This window comes from Passer montanus, unplaced genomic scaffold (genome assembly GCF_014805655.1).
Source record: "Passer montanus isolate IOZ18808 unplaced genomic scaffold, ASM1480565v1 scaffold21, whole genome shotgun sequence".
Lineage (NCBI taxonomy): Eukaryota > Metazoa > Chordata > Aves > Passeriformes > Passeridae > Passer > Passer montanus.
In genome coordinates this window covers 3,786,011-3,804,693 of record NW_024366703.1, presented here as the reverse complement: position 1 = coordinate 3,804,693, position 18,683 = coordinate 3,786,011, and the positions used below count along the sequence as shown (strand labels likewise).

At 36.5% G+C, this 18,683-nt stretch overlaps 1 protein-coding gene across 3 annotated transcripts in view; it reads right to left on the bottom strand.

Moving 5' to 3' along the window:
* The window catches only part of MYOF (myoferlin), a 62,046-nt gene extending 43,679 nt beyond the window's left edge, over positions 1 to 18,367 (bottom strand). For all 3 annotated transcript variants that reach the window (XR_005627449.1, XM_039709192.1, XM_039709193.1), the window contains exons 1-7: positions 18,177 to 18,367; positions 12,346 to 12,401; positions 11,400 to 11,491; positions 5,053 to 5,161; positions 3,759 to 3,843; positions 1,492 to 1,652; positions 868 to 996 (exon numbers count right to left, since the gene is read on the bottom strand). Coding sequence is in view for 2 of the 3 variants with exons in the window: in XM_039709192.1 (XP_039565126.1) it covers positions 868 to 996; positions 1,492 to 1,652; positions 3,759 to 3,843; positions 5,053 to 5,161; positions 11,400 to 11,491; positions 12,346 to 12,401; positions 18,177 to 18,264 (720 nt within the window). In the remaining variant the exon portion in view is untranslated. The remainder of the gene's footprint in view (positions 1 to 867; positions 997 to 1,491; positions 1,653 to 3,758; positions 3,844 to 5,052; positions 5,162 to 11,399; positions 11,492 to 12,345; positions 12,402 to 18,176) is intronic.
* Positions 18,368 to 18,683: the final 316 nt, after the last annotated feature.

Sequence of the window (18,683 nt, the reverse complement as noted above, 5' to 3'; positions counted from 1 at the left end):
AAAGAGGCCTTGTTTAGGGTTAGGGGTGACAGTGATTCCTATTCCAGTTTTAGACTACTATAGATATTGAGACTGCCAAGGAATTGTTTCAATATGAGGTGCAACTGACTTTCTGCCCTCCTTATTTTTTCCATTGTTTCATAAATTTTGACTGCTACCTACAGCTTAGTTCAAGTTTTGAAGTTTTATACATTCCTTGGTCTTGCCTGTGTATGTTAAATATGCTTGCCATGCAATTCCAAAATCTTCTGAATTTTCCACACATGCCCAGATAATGAGAGTCATCCTCAGCATTTTCTCTATTACACTTCAGTTTTGCAACATTAATCTTTCAGCTATGGGATCATTCTTGTGTCCCTTAGGTGGCTTTGAATTCTCTCCTGTATTTCAGTGTGTTTGATGCACAGACCCTCTGTTGGACAGAGAAATCCAGTTGTGCTTTTACAAATCATGGGTAGCAAGGCAGTGACATCTCCAGATTCTGTGGCAGTCCTATGGCATTGCACTGAGCACACACCACAGAGGTCTACAATTATTTCTAATTAATTTTTCTGTGATTTTTATAACCTGCACAGAACTATTCAGAGTGATTCTGTCACATAGCCAACTGCACCAAAGAAAACATTTAATACGTCTCATATGAAGTTTGACTTCCTTCTAGATAGTTTTATCTGCTAAGACTGTCAGTGACAGAGATGTGTTTAGAGATGTGAATAAATAAATAAAGGGACTGGGAATGGCATAATGCAAAATTACCCATAAATATTAATAAATCTTTATTAATTGATCATAATGAAAGCTGCATTAACTACTTCTCAATATTTGACAGCCTCAACACTTCAGCTAGAGAGTTCTTGCACCACTTACTTCATCAAAAAATGGATTATTTCCTCTTTTGATTCTTGTTCGGTGTGTCTGACCACAAACATGAACTTTGACTACTGGTTTTATATTATTTCCAGGCAACTGACGACCTTCAATGATCCTAACACGAATCTGAAAAAAAAAATTCAAATATTTGTACTAATTCATTCTCTATATTATCTGTGATCCTGATCACAACAATTCCTTATTATACCACCAAAATTGTTAGCCAACACCTGAAGCAGCTGACAGATATGAACCAGACTTTGCAAGCTTAATTATGATGGTAATTAATTTTACGAGACAAGTTAGGGTTAATTATTTCGCTGGAGTTTTTTCATTTGCCTTTACCATGTATTTTTGAAGCTGCTACAGTAGTTTGAAATCTGTACAACTATACAGCAAATAAGGTTCATCCCTATTTCAGTCAGAACTGCACAAAATCAGACATCTGAGTAACAGGAACATTTAAGGAATAAATTTGAAATGCTGCTTTCAAATGAAGAGGCTAATTATCTCTGTGGTGCATTAGATAAGCTGACATTAAATTATACTCAGGCTGTGTGAAAGGAGGAGTGTTATGCTCAGCAGAAAAAGGGAACATACAGTATTTAATAAATCTAGTACCTGAAAATCCTGTGGTTTGTTAGAGAGGATTCTCCGTGTTTTCTTCCCTTTGGTGATGCGTTTAGCTAGCTGGGCTTCCTTTGTGCCACTTGGAACTGTTGGTGTGACACCACCAACTGGACCATCCAACCCATCCTCGTAATCTCCGTCATCTTCTCCATCTCATACAGCAAAAAACCAGTGCAATTAATAAATAAATAGCAGAACATGCTGTTGAAGTTACAGGAGTAAGAGTCTGATATCCAAGAGTTCCACTAAAATTCTATTATTAGCTCATATCAACAATGTTTTTGCCAACTACGTTCTTCCAACTCCTTTTGAAAGTTAGTAATTTTAGTCTGCTTAAGAACAACTTATATCCTAACCAAACTAACTCTAGATCAGTCTCTCTTCTGGATGCAGAGTGTCTAATACAATTCCCATACACTTTTTAAATCAACCAATTCAAGCAAAGCTGAGCTGTGATCATTCTCCAACTAGTCCACAATTCACCACAAGGGATTCATTTTATTCCAGCTGAACAAACAGAGCTGTTGAATGAATCTTGCTGTTTCCCAGCAGCAAGACTAGGCTATAGCACAGCATTGGTTTTTAGTTCAGAATCTTGAACGCACTAATACATTTAGGGTCTGCCATGCAAAATAAAACCAAATCCTTCTCCACAATATTTAAATATGGAATAAGCTTTTCAGTAAGGCTCTTTGACAGTTCTGAAATCAGCATACCTCTGTGGAAGAGAGTTCTACAACCACATGACACTATAATACTGAATCATACTCTGAGATTCCAGTATTGCAAAATAGGATCCATAAACATCTAGACCACAAAAGTGGTCACTTCCTTGTGTTTCAGCTTTTTTTAACTGAGCAGTGACTATGGTAAAATTTAGAGGAAGAATGAGCTGTGTCTCCAGTGGCTGGCATTAACAGAATGTATTCTAACTTCATAAATTACAGGCTGATGATCACTTTGTGTAATGAAGTCCCTCATGGTCCTTGTAAGAGATGCATAAAACCAGAGAGACTGACATACTGTGTATTTTATAAGCAGAAGACCCCACCCACCTCTCTAACAGCTCTCAAAATGCATTTGCCTGAATGGATCCATGCAGCTAACTGATTACATACCCTAGCACTTAATTTTTAATTCCTGAAATTGAGCTGTAGCTGTCTCATAAAAGAGATTTCATTTCATTGGAAATAGGTATTTACAATAACTAACTAAAGTGTGTTTGATAATTCACACTGGAATAATTTTTATGCAGTTTCTGGATACTAGCTGAAAAACTTCAATTTTTTATTTTATCTGTATCTTATAATTGAAAAAAAATTAAAAGCTATCAAATAATCCCATAAAAGTTAATTTGCATGTTTAGTCTTCAAGTCCACATTTCTATAAAATTACTTTGAAATACAGTAATTTAACACACAACTTTTGTGTTTATATTACTTAGCCTTTCACTTTCCAGTGACCTCTGAGAGAAGTCACTGTAATCAAAATTTCCCTCCAGAAGACTACTCATTTCAATTTTTTTCCTTCTTATCTTACTATCTATCACCAAATAATGTTCAAACTGATTTACTTCTCTAAAATAAATTTACAAAACATTTATGAAACTTCCTTCTTTCTTCACAAACAGAGCCTTGATATTAGGCTTATTATTTTCCAATCAACTGCAAAAGTTTTTTACTTCACAGTTCTGTTAAGAGTCTGTAAAACCAGATCTCAAAAATACTCTCAGCAAAAGCCTGGTCAATATGATATACAGAAAGACCAAAGAATATTCCCTACTGATCATAGTATTTCATTGCCTAGTCAAATATCAACCCAATATAAAACAGTGTCTTCCAAAACTTAATTGTTCTACAAGGGAAAAGAGGTTTAACTAATCAAGAAAACTTTTTCACCAAGCTCCCTGACATTGAAAGTAATAGATGGAAGGAACATCTCTGCTTTTTGGTTAGCTCTAGAATTGCAGCAGATAATTGCTACTTCCTTGAGTATTCACAAACCTTTCTTTCCTAAACAAAAGCCATTTTGAAAGGTTTTTAAACAAACAGAGAAAATTATGCTAAAATCCATTTTATGTCAGGAAATGCCAATTTTTTTCTTAGCTTCTGAATCATCCTTAATTTCTTTGAAATAACTATTTAGCAGTCTTGACATGCTTGCTTCTGGTGAACAGCGCTGCTGAATTGCCCTCTTGCCTTACCTTAAACAGCTCCTAGAGCTTTTAAAAAAAATGTTCTGAGAAAAGGATGAAATACCTTCCTGTGCACTGGTCCCTCCTGGATCAGTTGGATTTGCAGGTCCAGCTGGTGGCTCATACCCCACTACCAAATCAATTGTTGCCTATAGAGAAATAGTTTTTTATGGAGCCCACAGTATTCACAGCAGTTGATTTAAAGCATAAGTTGTTCAAACACTGTGCATAAACAGTTAACTATTCATGGGCACAACAGTTTTATGAAGTTTCAGCTATTAGTAAATTAATAAACTATTATTAAGCTATATATACATAAAAACAATAAAGATTACACAATTTTCAGCTAATGGACTAGGTTCTAAAACAATATCTAAGAAATGGAGTCCCTGTGATTACATTCAGAAAAATCTGTCACAATACAAGCATGTAAGATGCTCTACAAATGTTAGTTTTAGTTCCACAATATGGACAATATGGCAGACAAAGCGACATCCTAAATTTGCAGACAGATAAACAAAGGCAGTAGAGAAATAACACTATCTCATCAACTGCTGAACAAGTCTGAACCATAAGTAAAATTTCCTATCTAGCTTCTCTAATTGCTTGTTCATATCTCCATCCTGGAAGAAAAACAAGACGTCATTTTCCATTCTAATTATAGAATTGTCTTTTTTGTGCTTGACTGTGGTTTTGGATTATTGAACAAACCATTATTCTTGCTAGTTGCCAGAGTAACATGAGGAGTCAGCAAAAAAAGCCCAACCCTGTGACCAGCCAATCATGATTTTAAACTGCAGCTGCTGAGAGACTGAAATTACGCCTAGAGTCTCTCACGACTGAGCACACTAGAATGCAGCATGAAGTGCCTTAACAGCTACACTGCACAAACACAGTAAGGCCCCAGGTTCCAAAACCTACTTAATTAATAACTAAGTTAATAAGCATTTAAATCTAAACATGTGCTAAATCAAGTTAAGCAAGTTCTTGTGTAACTTTCTGAAGGGAGCTGGCAGTGAACATGCACATGACCGTGTGCTTTGACACAGGTAGGTGTTACAAAGCATAAGGCAAAAAGGTGCATATGGGAACTCCAACGGTACTTGCAAAATGCACTTTTTCAACATCAGGCTGATTTCCAATGCATATTCTATGGTCCATAATATTTATAACACATATACACAAATACATAATATATACAGAGAAAACAAAATTGTATAGACTTAATTATCTCTGGTTATAAATTTCCTCTGTCTGGAGCTTTTTCTAGACTTTCCAAGAATGAAATTGATATTAGCCCTGTTGCTGGAGCATTTTGATCAAGAATACAGTAAAATAAGAAGATGTAAGTCACTCACTCCAGTTTCTTGTCCCCTTTCATTCAGTAGAGGTATGAGTTTGAAGGGAAAAGATCTGCTTTGGTTACCTACAAGATCTTTAAGTGCTACAGATGCACTGCCAATTAATCTGAAATTAAATAAAAATCATTATTAGAATGCAAATATATATCAAACAGCGGTTCCCATTTTTCTTTTGCTAGCATCTGTTAGTCAAACGAGTAACTCCAGCCACGACTTGAAAACTCAAAGTACAACAAAAGACCATTGCAAATGCCATGTGATGACTGCATACTGCTAATTTTTAATTTCTGTTTCATTACTCAAATGTGTTGGCATTCTTTATGGCAGCCACAGCTTTAACCTAAAAGAGGTTAAAAAATGAAATTATTTTTCACGTATTTTTGAAAATAATCTTCTGTATAACTTTCAACAGCAATGTCACTTATTTCCACCACTGAATTCTCATTGGTAAGTTAAAGAATATAAAATTTTCTTTCCCTACACAGATTTGCAATCTCTCAAGTGACAAGCAGTGAACATAAACCAGGTACAACAGCTGTTGTACTACACAGAAAAATACACAAACCCAGACACATCCATGTCTTTGTAATGAAAACAGTGAAACAGAAGTAATGCAATCAACGTGCTTACTAGAGAATCACAAAATTAATCTTCTTGCTCATATTCTGCATTTTGGAATAGGTTCATCTTCTCACTTCTAAATTCTCAGAATGCTTCTAATGGTTCTAGAGCAGTCTACCAAAGGAGACCTGACATGTGGTAGACTCTTCTGAGCTACTTCTGCCTACTTTGGGACTGCATCTGTCACTCCCACCCTCTCCCAGAAAGATGAAAATTGCATGTACTTTTAACCCAAGAGTCTACTTCTAGGCAAAATTTCTTAGGGTGGTACTGGTCTCATGATACCTGGCACTGTATTTAATTCCCATGGCATGTAGTAGCAGTTTACTCCCATACTGAAGTGGATTACTGGAATAACTGAGATTTTTTTTTTTCAATGAAAAAAAACAAAGATCATTTTACCCTGTAAATATTTCAAAGATCATGTGTCACAAATAAAATACCACCTTTGTTGCCAAAGCAGAAAAAAGATCTGTATACAAAGAACCTTACCAAGGTCCCCTGAATTACAAAGCTTTTTCATGGAGCAGCTACAGATGCAAGGGTATTTTTTGACATGGAGCAAAAGTACTGTTATAGCTACTCTTGCATACTGTGTTACGAGAACATAAATTAATTTTTTGCAGAGTACATTAGGATACCAATGTATAAAACATCCATTTCCTCCAAATAAACCTTCTGGGTTTTACACATCACATTTTTACAACTTCTGTTCAGCTGCAGAAACGTACATGTTTTGAGGTGCCACAGAAGAGAAAAAAAGAGAACAGAAAATATTCTCCTATGCACATTTGTAGAAAATTTATGTAGACTTGACCTTTTGATTTGATATGAGCTTACTAGAGCTTATGGAGTGACTTCTAAACAATTCAGAAGCCGCCCAAAGTAACCTCAAATCAGCAGGATGCAGGATGAATGCTTCAGCAACCACACCCTCCTCTCTGGTGACATTAACTCAAGGACTGCCATTCACCTCTAGTGCTTTTCAAATTTTCCACTGTACATTTCCATTTCTACATCCTCATCTGCCCTGTACAAATGATAACTGCACACATTTGAATGTCTAGTAACCATTTTAAAAATAGTTATCACCTTCAGCAGACGGAAGAGGGAATCAGTTACATAGACTTGCTGTTTGCAACCAGCTGCCTCTATACATTGCCTCTCTATCTACATGCCTTTATTTCCCCCTCCTTTGCAGGCTGGACAACAACAGTCTCCAGTCTTTTTCCACTATAACAAGACTGAGAAATTTAATATTCAATCTATAAACTCTCATAGTCCACTTCTAGACTTCAGCCAAATTTTAAGCTTTGGGCACTATTCTGCCTTTCCAAAAGTTGTCCTGCTCACTGGATTTAGGATGCTTCACCCCGCCCTTCTCAGAAGCACAAAACTGATGAGGTTGGAAGGAATCACTCGTGATCTTCTAGTCCAGTGCCTCTGCTCAAACTTAGTCAGCTAGAACAGGTTACCCATGACTATGTCCAGTCTGGTTTTGATCATACAGCTACTCAATGGCTGAAGTAATACATTCCAATGTCACAAGGAATGCCTCAAAGTCATCTTTAGGTCTCATCTTGGTCACTTTTGTACAAGTCTTAGGGGAAGCCTTTTTACTGACATGCTTCTCTCAGGTCTCTAATCTTTGGGCTAAGTCAGCTATGTCAGATCTCAGGAGCTCTTGGGAGATCATGTCCATCACCAGCTCATTGATATTTAGTGCTCTGCTCCAAGGTCTGCTCCTGTATTTCCCTCTGACAGGGACCCCAGTTCTCTGCATGGCTACTGTGAAGTTGCTGGGTTCTTCCGAACTCTGAAGTCTTTTTACCTTCAGGCAGGATTGTATATGATCTCCATCTGAAGCGATGACTTACAGGATGACAAGGACTCCTTTCCTTCCAGCACAGCTGAAAAGACTTTCTACTGCCTGTTCATTGGCAAAGGACATTGTTCTTTGCTGGACCTGTTTCAGCTTTCTTCCTCTTGCCTGAGCAGATCAACATTTCCCCATTTAATTCCAGATCACACTAGTCTCTTGACACCATCAAGTGGGACAGGTTCTGATACTGAAATAGCTTAAGGCATCCTCTGACCTTTCATTCGTTCATCAGCTGTTTTACTAGAAGACCAAAACAAATTTGTGTTGTTTCTTAAATGTTTCAGTACCTTTTTGGCCATCCCTCAGACTTCCACAGGTATAATGCCCAATCAGTTTACTCTCCTAAGCTCTTCCAGCTTTGCAGGAGTAAAGCATAAACCCTGTTCTGCAAGCAGTTTAAACATTCTGGTCTACCACTGGAGATGACACAAAAACTAAATGCAAAATCCCTATTCAGAAGCTGATTTTGAACCTTACCAGGCCTACAACAGCTTCCCCACACTGATCAAAGTAAAATACCTAGTTTATAAGCATGAAATCAATGAACTACTGATGACCAACTACTAAACACTAAGTTGCATTTGTGCCAAAGCTAATTAATCCGTTAGTGCTGTGGTTAGCACTTCCTGTTGGCTGCCTAAATAACCAAGTGAAGTGAAACCCCACACCCATGTCTGGATAAGGAAGTGCAAACTCACAGTACCAATCATTTTATTATTCCTCTTGGTTTGAATGTATACTAAATTCTTTAGCTATCGTGTTCTCTAGCTGCTAACATGCTACTTCTACTGGAAGACCCAAGGTTTAAATTACTGAAGAGTCAAGCATTTAAATTATTTCCATCTATTTTTAAGGGTATATTTTGGCAGAGGTTTATATTTATTATTCTCATCAGCAACTTGATTCTACTCTGCAGTTATAATTACTATACTCAGCCTTTCTTTCTCACTGTGTATTTTTCATTATAGAGCATGCTACAAAACCCAACACCCACCCTCTGTTATTCCTGCTATGTTTAATTATTTTTATTAAGAAAAACCTCTATTTTATCTTTACTTATTTGATAATGCTCTTTGCAAGAACAAACTTCTTAGTAAAGAAACAAAACATGGATACTGTTTTGAACAAGGAAGAAAAGCACAAAATTGAATCTTAAAACTGTCTGGATCTTCATACGCTGGATGCAAGGAAATCTTGCAACTATGTACAGTCACACTGATGTGGAAAAGAATCCACACAAAAGGGTACAGCTGTAGGAGGATTTAAACACTCTGGAAATTATTTAACTATGAGAAGTCCTTAGTAATTACTAAATATTTTGCTGCACTGCTCATTTGTAGCTGTATTTTTCTGTTAGAGCAAAGGGTGTGCCCAATCTGTTTTTCCTGTCTCACTGGGTTACTAACTACACAAAGGACACGGGGAAACACATAATCCCAGCTCATTCTCTTAACTTCACAGGGACAACTGACATTACTGTGAGGTTTTTGGGAGTTTTTTAACTGCAGAAAGATTTGTGTTCTGAGAATTTGAAATCTTTCTACTAACAGTATTAGATGTAATAGAAAACAGATGCGTTCTCTTTTCAAACATCTTTATGCTGGAAAAATCTAACTAAGCATGAATCATACGAATCCTCTGGTTTATTCCTGAGATGTTCTGTCTGTATACAGTGGTTTGCTTTATTTATCTTTTCCAATTATTGTGACTTTTCTCCATGAAGAGCACTCTTTAACCTATCTGCAAAAGTTTAGTGATCCTGTAAATGAAGCAGTAAATTTTCTCTCCTGGAAAACAAAGAAATAGAAAAATATCCAAATGTTCTTTTAGGCTTCATTTACACAAACATGCCAAAGCAATGAGTTCACTGCCTTGGCACAGTGCAAAAGCAGAATAACATCCACTGTACTCCTCCTCCAGCATGTTTAAAAACAGACTGGATGAACAGTTATATCAGCTTTCAGGAACTGGAACAAATCATGTCTTACATTGCAATCTTCTGCTCTGCTGCTCTACAGGTTCTGTAGTCACCTCTTGGGCAGAGCAAAGACCAGGTGTCTGCAATTAGTCAGAACTAAGAGTGCAAGGACCAGCAGAGTGTGCTCTGGCCAGGAGCTTTGTGAGTGAGCAGCCAGAGAGGGAGGCTGGCCTGAGAAACACGGGCTCTGCTTCTGGCCTGCAGACAGACAGTAGCAGAACAATTGAGCAAAAGTTGTCACTACCTTGAATGTAACAACAGCAATCCCCACTGCACATTTTCCTCCAGAAGAAAGAAAACAGAGCCAAAGACATGGTGTAGGGTCTTCTCATTGTTCATTCTCAGGCAACAAAGGTCCCTAGACATGCTCTTTACACTCAAAAAACTAAATCCAAATTAAATCTAGATTTTAAAATAAAATATATAAAACCATGAATCTCTAAAGGCAAGACGGTTGATTTCAACTCAAATCCCATTTAGCTTAGACACCTAACACAGCACCCAAGTTAATGGGTCTACTTGTGAATGTCAGAAGCAAACACTGGGTTTCTTAAACTGACATTAGAATAGCTCTCCATAGTAAGGGCCTTAGATAGGCATTGTGCTTCACCTTCCCAATCCTGAACTAGCATGCAGACAAACCACGGGAGTGTTATTTGCACACTCTTCCACTGCTTTGAAATGCTGCAGCACTTCAGACATGTATCTAGCTATAGACTTTCTCTTAAGTATTAAAAGAGGATACCATGGAAAAGTATCAAATCTATGATATGGTAGTCATAAATCTCTGTCTAACTCAGGAGATAGAATCAATAACTCTACAGAAATACAGGTTATCCATACATGCAGTTTGTAGGTGAGAAACTTATCCCACATTTCCTCCTTTCACCTAAATGTGAATGTTCATAAATATCAGTTCTCCTGTTGCTACAGTGCTTTGTGTCTTTAAAAGAACTACAAGATGCTATTTCCTATTACCATGTTAAAATCAGGATGCCTGCTCATGTGTTTTTCACTTCTCACCCCCTTATCTTGTTTCCCTGCCAATATCCCTTCCAAACTCATCACACATTGCAAATATGAGGATGTTATTGAGGATCTATTTTCAAAGAGCATTACTTTGAAATGTTTGAAATTACCAGGTGTTACTCTGGCTTTGGTATGAACAACTTTCTGTGCATAAACCCAAGCAAAACAAACAGGCATTTGCACAAGCTGGGGGTTAAGAGTTATAAATATGAGTCTAGATGATATTTTAAAATACAATTTGAAGAAAACCAACCACATGCCTGCTTAACTTTCAACCCATGTACAGAGTGAAACACTGGGTGCTTCAGATAATCACTTTCCTTTATTTTCTGATGCATTATGAAGTCCATTACAAAATTCTGACTACTGATAAGCTTTCCTATCTCAAGTTTCGAGATCCCCCTAAAGTCAGAGGCATGCAATATATTCCTGCCTAACTGACCTGCAGGAATCTCAAGAATGAGAGACCTGAGGGCACTGGCTTGATTCACAGTGATTTTATGACAGAGCTGTTAGAGTATTGTAAAAACCAGAATCCACATGTTGGGAGGAGGCAGCGAGTAGTAAAGAAAAGCTAACAATGGAATTGGGCTACTATGAGTAAACATGAATGTTTGCCTAAGACATATGAAATCTTCCATGAAAAGAAGAAAAGATTACATGATCATACTTCCTTTCAGAATAGCAACTGAGAACACTACTTGGCATTGACAGAAAAGAGAGAGCACAGCAAACACCAGCTATCAGTTCCATTTCCCCCCTGTACTTCAGTATTGAAAGTTGTGTTCAATACTGGGGTGGGTGTGGGTAGGGAGAGGGAAAGAAGGAACATACTTGTTTTGTCCAATTGTTTCAAAATCCTTCACAATAATTGTTAGGGAAGATGAATTATCCAGAGCAATTCCTTTCAAGTCAAATTCAACAATCTGAAAAAAAAAAAAATGGACCAAACCTAAATTATAATGACAAGTTACGTAAAAAGTAACAGCAGAGTAGCACATACAAAAAATTACTCAGAAATAAATTTTGCATTTAGTCAGAGATCAAATCCAGCTTATATTTGTGAAAGAAAAATAAAAAATGCTCATAGTATGTATTTGATTTGCTAATTACTAGCAACAATACAACAATTAAATTGCTTAATAGTGAACCATAATTTCTTTTGCACTTCCACTTCCTCACACTAACATATATATTGTCTTGTCATTCATAATATCTGATATTAATCCACTCCAATATTGGCTGAATACAGTTCCTATTGAATTTAAACAAATACTTGTGTGCTCCCTTTCTTTATAATTCTAATTACAAAATGTAAGAAAAATCTTTAACTTTTGTTTATCGTTGTGAAAAAGCACTGCCAAGAAAACATTTTCCCCAAGAAAAATATTGCTGAAGATACAACATAAGACTAGGCCTAGAAATAAGCCATGAGGACTTTCAATACATAAGTCCTTTAACTTCTGTATGGTTTTTCCTGGTACATAATAAGCTATCCCATTATGTTCCCATACACGTGGCTAAAAAATGGCTGAGGATCATTTTGATCGAGAATGGGAACAAACTCATCAGTTATCCATCAAATTTTACATTATCACATTGTTAATAAATTGTAATATATGGCGCAAGATGAATCCATTCACCTGCACTTACTAACACCATGACAGAACACAGAGCACTACATCCCCTTTCCAACAACATGCTCAGCTGTCAAAACTGACTTAACCACTTTGCAAGCATTGTCTTAAAATGACCAAGGATTTATTTTAACAAAAATTACCTCATTCCAAACAGGATTGAGTTCATTTTCAATTTTCTTTGTTTTCTTTTTTTCATCTGCAAATACAAACAAAGCATGATTGTTTTTGCTAAAGCACTACAAAAATATAATATTTTTTCCTTTCACTTTTCTAAAGAAGGCTTGAACTCTAAACCAAATATTCCAATTCTTTTTACTTCCTCCAGAAGTTGCACGTTTTACAATCAAGAAGTCCCCTGGGCAATTTTAGTAGCTGAGCTTTTTATTGTTTTGTTTAAGCATACCTAGTTGTATTTCCAAAAGCAAAATAAATATTTAGGTTTCGCAACCTTTTATGACCCTTAGCTTCACCTTCAATAATGATGAAAAAAGACAGACTAAAAGACTTGGAGATATCAAACCAAACAGTAACCTCTAAGTGATAGCAGTAAAGCACGACTTTTGAAAGTAGTAGAGCAAATGTATTACATATTTACCATATTTGAGTTACAAAATATTTCTGAATGTTTAGCTCTGCAATAAAACCACATGGAAAAAAATCTGAAGGAGATAGGCTTACAGTGTCAGCACTGTCTGGTTTAAATGAGCAAATATTAGAAGAAATACACATGCATGTAAGAGGAAATGCAATCCTTCCTGAAAAAATGGTTTCCAGAGGTTATGTAGATATGACTTCACTGAACCTACTGTAGCCTAAAAATTACAAAAATTGCAAATTTTCCATAGTTCATGGTAAAATTTGCATTTGGGCAAGCTACAAATCATGAGAATGTGGGACATGGTGCAAATTACACATAGCTTGGTGTTATTTTTCCTGTTCAGCTCCAGTGGAGGACACGTCTTTTGACACTCAGAAGCACAAAAGAGCAGAAACACAGCTCTCTAAACAAAGATTGCATATATTAGTGATAACAAGCATATTTAAGTACAGGGTGTAAAGCAGCTGCTGATCTACAAAGTGCTCAACAACCACAAGAAGTCCAAGATTTGGACACATTCCACATCTTTAAAGACTCCACTAAAGATAATTGCATTTTTGGTATTTGAAATTATGACTGTACTTAGCCTGGGAAGCAAGAGTAAAGATGCCAAATGGGCAAGTTCATATACCCACTGGTCAGGCTTGATGACTGTGGTGGCTCTTTTTATTGGACGAGAGTGGGATGTACTGAAAAAATCAGCCCATGCTGCAAATTACAAGAACTGACTCCCATTTATGTAACAGGAATTGTCTACAATTCACACAGGATATTGACTCACGTTGTAGGACAAAGGAAGGGATTTCTTAACATACTGTGGCCTGACATTTTGCAGAACAAAGCACTAATTACCAAGCTACTGAAAGAAATTCAACTTTACACTATCTAATAGGAGACAAAGCATTTTCAAAACTGGGTATCCCAGAATAACTGGGTTTGGGCACTGATACTCCAAGTCCCTCCAAAAGATGGCAGATGAAAAGATGTTTTCACTGCCAGTGAAAAAATAGGAACAGTTTGTAAAGAGGGTAGTAAATTACAAACTTGATCCTGATGGAACTAATGGATAAAAGTCCTATGATCCCTGCTAAATCTAAAATGTAATTCTGTGAGTCCTGGCTTGAACAACAGTCAGAACAACTCTTGACAAGGTGCTACATTTTCCACTCTGAATTATCCATTTTCATAAAAGCAAGATTTATGTTTCCACTAATAAGCATATTCTATATTACACTGAGAAAAAAAAAATATTTTTTTCTGTTATGCATCTGTGTGAAAGCTGGATGAAAAAACACTGGGAAGCACAGCTTGGGTTTTAGTTGTAATTTTAGTCATAGTACAACATTCTCATTCCTCAAGGAAATACTTTGCATATACTCCCGCCTCTTTACTGACTTCCTTTTTATTACACTTTTATCGGCATTTTAATGCACTGGGTGGTGGTGGTATTTGTTTTTAAGCTCTTGGCAAAGTTCTTTCTTCTTCCAATCAAAAACCCCCATTGCCAAGCCGGGTGAGGTGGATTGCTCAGTTATTCCAGGAGCCCACATGTTTTCCTCTGCTGGTAATGATTGCAGCTATAGCAACCAAGACTAAACCACATCAGGATAAATTGTGCAATAGGGCCAGTCACCATTTTTTGTGTGGCCCTACCATGAAACAAGAAATTATAGTGGATACAGATAAAACACTCTATACTAGTTTCTTTAAAAACTAAATACAGTAACTGCAGTACTGTAGAAGAAATCACTATTTGTTTTATCTTGATGGAGGCACTATACTACCTTATATTATAAGGTATATATTATGCTAGTTAATATTCTCAGGTGGAAATGACTGTAATAAGAATTTAATTGCTCAGTCCAAAAAAAATTAAGATGAGCTGTTTACACAATAACTGTTGATCATTAAAAAGATCACAGTATAGCAAAACACAATGTTTCCATCTTAATTTTTTTTTTCTATTATAACTAGCATTTTCATCAACATGAGCAGGTGGGGAATAGCAGAAGCAAACATTATCTTTTACAACAGTCCTAAGTCTAAGATTTAAGACAGTATCACATTTCAGTTAACTAAGTATCTCATAAAACTTTTGTCAAAGGAGAATTAAGATTGTATGATGGCAGCAACAGCAGGATCAAATGGGCAGACCTCCAAAACCCTGGAAATTAAATTTAGATAACTGAACTCTCTGCAAAACAGAAAATTTAAATCCAGTTAATAATTACGCTTTCAAACTATTTTCTTCCACACACTGAAATATAAAGAAAATAGCTTTGAACTATCACAGGCCTGTAGGCTTGCTGAAAAGCTCTAAGTTTAAGCACAAATGGAATCATGTTGGATTAATCAAATTAAACGCCATTTTCCCTCAGTTTTTACTGCATAAAGTGGAATGAGGCAGCCAAAACAAATGATCAAAACACTAAATATCCTACCATTGACTGCACATACAAACAATTGAATAAATTTTTACACACTGAGATGAGAATCTAACAAACCAAAATGATTATACTGATTCAATCATCATCACCTAGTGCCGGTTTAGCAAATGGCAACAGTTTTTTATATTAGTTTGACCAATGAATTGTCTCATGTTGAGTGAAAAACTTGGAATTCTGCAAGAACAGCAGCCAGTTCCAGACAGCAATATTCGTTTACTCTCAGGGTGTAGTTCTCTTTGAACTGTGAGCTCTCCTTAAAGTAAATAAAAGTTCCATCCCATTGGACTGGACATAAATGTGTCAAAAAAAAAAGGGAAATACTTGCACAAAACTCCTCTGCTGTATCAGAACTGAAACAGCTGCCTATTTCCTCCTAATATGCAGCTAATATATATCACTGTAACAATTATATTAACTCCCTAGTCTGTAACCGCTTAGTTAAAAAAATGGGATTAAATCTATTCTATTCATAGACTAAACCATATTAACTTACATGTCTTAACATATAAAACATTTGCAGACCTTTCATACTAACAGTTGCGGGATCATGAGTTTTTTCTTCACAGCATGGCTGTAAAGGTCTGAGACTGAAAGACTGTGTTTCCATGGGAGGCTTAAATTTACTGAATCTGACATCAGCAAAGGCCCTGTAAATTAAAATTTGACCAAATACTGTTCTAATGTAACGCCAACTTGCACAGCAATTTTCTGTCAAATTAGTGCTGTTCACTAAGACTTCACCAAGAATACTCCAGAGTCAAACAAGAACATGAAAATGTCCTGCATGACCATGGCCATAGTCCTGCAAATGCCTAAGTTTTTCCCAGTCTAGAACATGCACTCCCAAATGTGCTTTTTATGTCCCCCAGGATTTTCACTGGGTAGGGACTAAAGTTAAAGATTAATGGCCTTTGACATATTCTTCCCAAAATAAGACTGGTTTCCTATCTCTACACATTAACAGGGTGAGGGGGGGAACCAGCAGTGTATATAAAAACAATCTATAAACACAAACAGCTAGAAGTCAAACATATTTTAGATATGACTCTGTCCTTGCACTTGGTAACCAGGCACTCCACTTACAAATTAAATCAGAGCTGCTTAATAGCTGGTAAAAGCCTGGTATTTTCTGTCCCACTTGAATCACTTTGGACAAAAATCAAAAAAATCAGACTGTTGGTATGTAGTAAAATCATATAAATAGAAGTGGCAGGATAATGAGAAATTAAATATCCCACTAAAAACCTGTCACAATTATGAAGCTGATACTGGTTAAGCGTGTTTGGGAACATTAAAAGTCCCAATTCTAGTACATAAAGGATAATAGAAATTCATTCCTTTCATTCCGTTGTCCAATTCCTGTGTTTGTATAACTGAAGAACTGAAAAACAAATCAGGCAATGAAGAAAAAAAAAAATCTGTAACTACTATTTAATAGGCAAAAGTGAACTGCATTAGAGCACACAGAAGAAAAGTTTACAAGGAGGGGATTAAACAGACAAGCATAAAGAAGGGAAGGCATAAACCACCTCTGGAGTCTGAAACTTCAGGAACAGAGGCAACACAGAAAGGCAAAACTGGCAGGAAAGCAAAGAGAGATAAGGAACTGGAAAGAGAAAATGGATAAGGAACTGGAAAAAGAAAATGGATACTTAAGAAGTAGCAGAATGTGAAACAAACCAGAGAAATGACAGTATATTCACTTTTTCAGGGCAAATAAAATCATATTTTAAGAATTATGAAGTTCCAAAAGCTACTGAGACTGGCTCTGCCACTTGTTCTAACACACAGGGTGGTTAAAAATAAAAAAAAAAAAGAAAAAGAAAAACCTCGAAAAAAGGAGGAAACTAAAGGAAATGGAACAATTTCACATCTTTCTGATGCTGAAATAAATGTATCTGAAAACTTGTTACTTTGAAAGTTAAGATTCTGCATGTGCAGTGCCTCATCCTTTTTCAGCCTACAGCTGTCATGATTTCAGATTTGGTTTCTAAAGGTGAGAAACTCCTGCAAGGATTTTTCACACTTTAAAATACCATCTGGATTTCAGTGCACAGTTAGGAAACCAGGTCACCAGGAGATAGGACACCTGCTTGTCACAGTTTGGTTTGATGTATTATATGATCCAAAATTGCTTAAAGGTTTTGGCACCTTAAAAATAAATCAATACTAGAACTCAAGTTCCTCTAGTCCAGCCTAGTGAGGTAATGTTGGCAGCAGGTAAAGTACACTCTAAAACATACTTAGCTTTAAATAAAAATGCTGATTTTATCACAGTCTTCTCCTTCTCCCATATATAACTGATGAGCAATGAAAGTGAAAAGTACAGTTTCCTTCCAAAATCTTGTAATTAAATAATCCCAACAGGCAAAATTTTGATGTGTGATTCTGTTTGTGAAAAAAACCCAAAACCCACCACCACCACCAACAAAAACCAACTCCAAACCAAACTAAAACAAAATCAAACACCTTCTGAAATAGTACTACTTTTTTTCAGTATACTACTTGTAACAACAATAAATCACATTTTTATTGTATGTGTGTGACAGTGAGCAGTGCCTGTTCAAAGTAATCAAGACAGGAATGACTTTTCAGATGGAAAACAGGGTAATCTTCAATATCAGAATTAAAAGTGGGTTCATTTATGCAGTTAGATTTGCTTTTAAAGCAACAGGTTAATCCTTTGGGAAAACTTGTAAAATGCGGATCCTGATACAGAAGCACAGCTGCCCAGAACAGACCAATGCACTCCACCCAGTTCAAACTTCATTCAGGTAACTCTTGTCTCTAATTAAAAAGTCTTCCCCAAAAGTACATTAGCTGTAATTCCAGGAAAACATGATTTCCCAGATTTTCAGATACTTACAAAGGGCACTATCCTTTACAAAACTTCTTCCCTGGCTACATTTATGACAGTTTTGCTTACCTTTAAAAATAACAGAAACGATAGGATCTGGTTTCCCAAACTTGGTTTTAGGAATATTGGTAGCAGATTCCACAATCACCCGAAGCATTGCTTCCCTTTTGTCTAAATGTTGACTAATACCGAAGGAATTAAATACTCAGTTTCAGTCCTTAACTTCTGGACTGAAATGCCAGCAGGAAGAGGAGGCAGGGAATGAGTGGTTTACAGCAAAGGAGGTCCATGGGTGGATCTATGACGGACTAGCTGCTCAAAGCTCTGGGAAAAAAAACACCCCTGTAAATTGACACCAGCTTGTGTCATGGTGCACGGAAAGAGCTTTCACTAGTGAAATCCTGCAACAGAAAAAGCACACTGCAAAAACGCAGGTTTCTGGCTGCTGTTTTTATTCTTAAACTGATAAATCTCTCGTCAGAAACCACGGCTAGAATAAGCGTTAAGAACATTAAGCACGACTCTAGAACTCGATCTAAACCGCATCTGCCTCTCGGCATTACAAGGTATGAAATT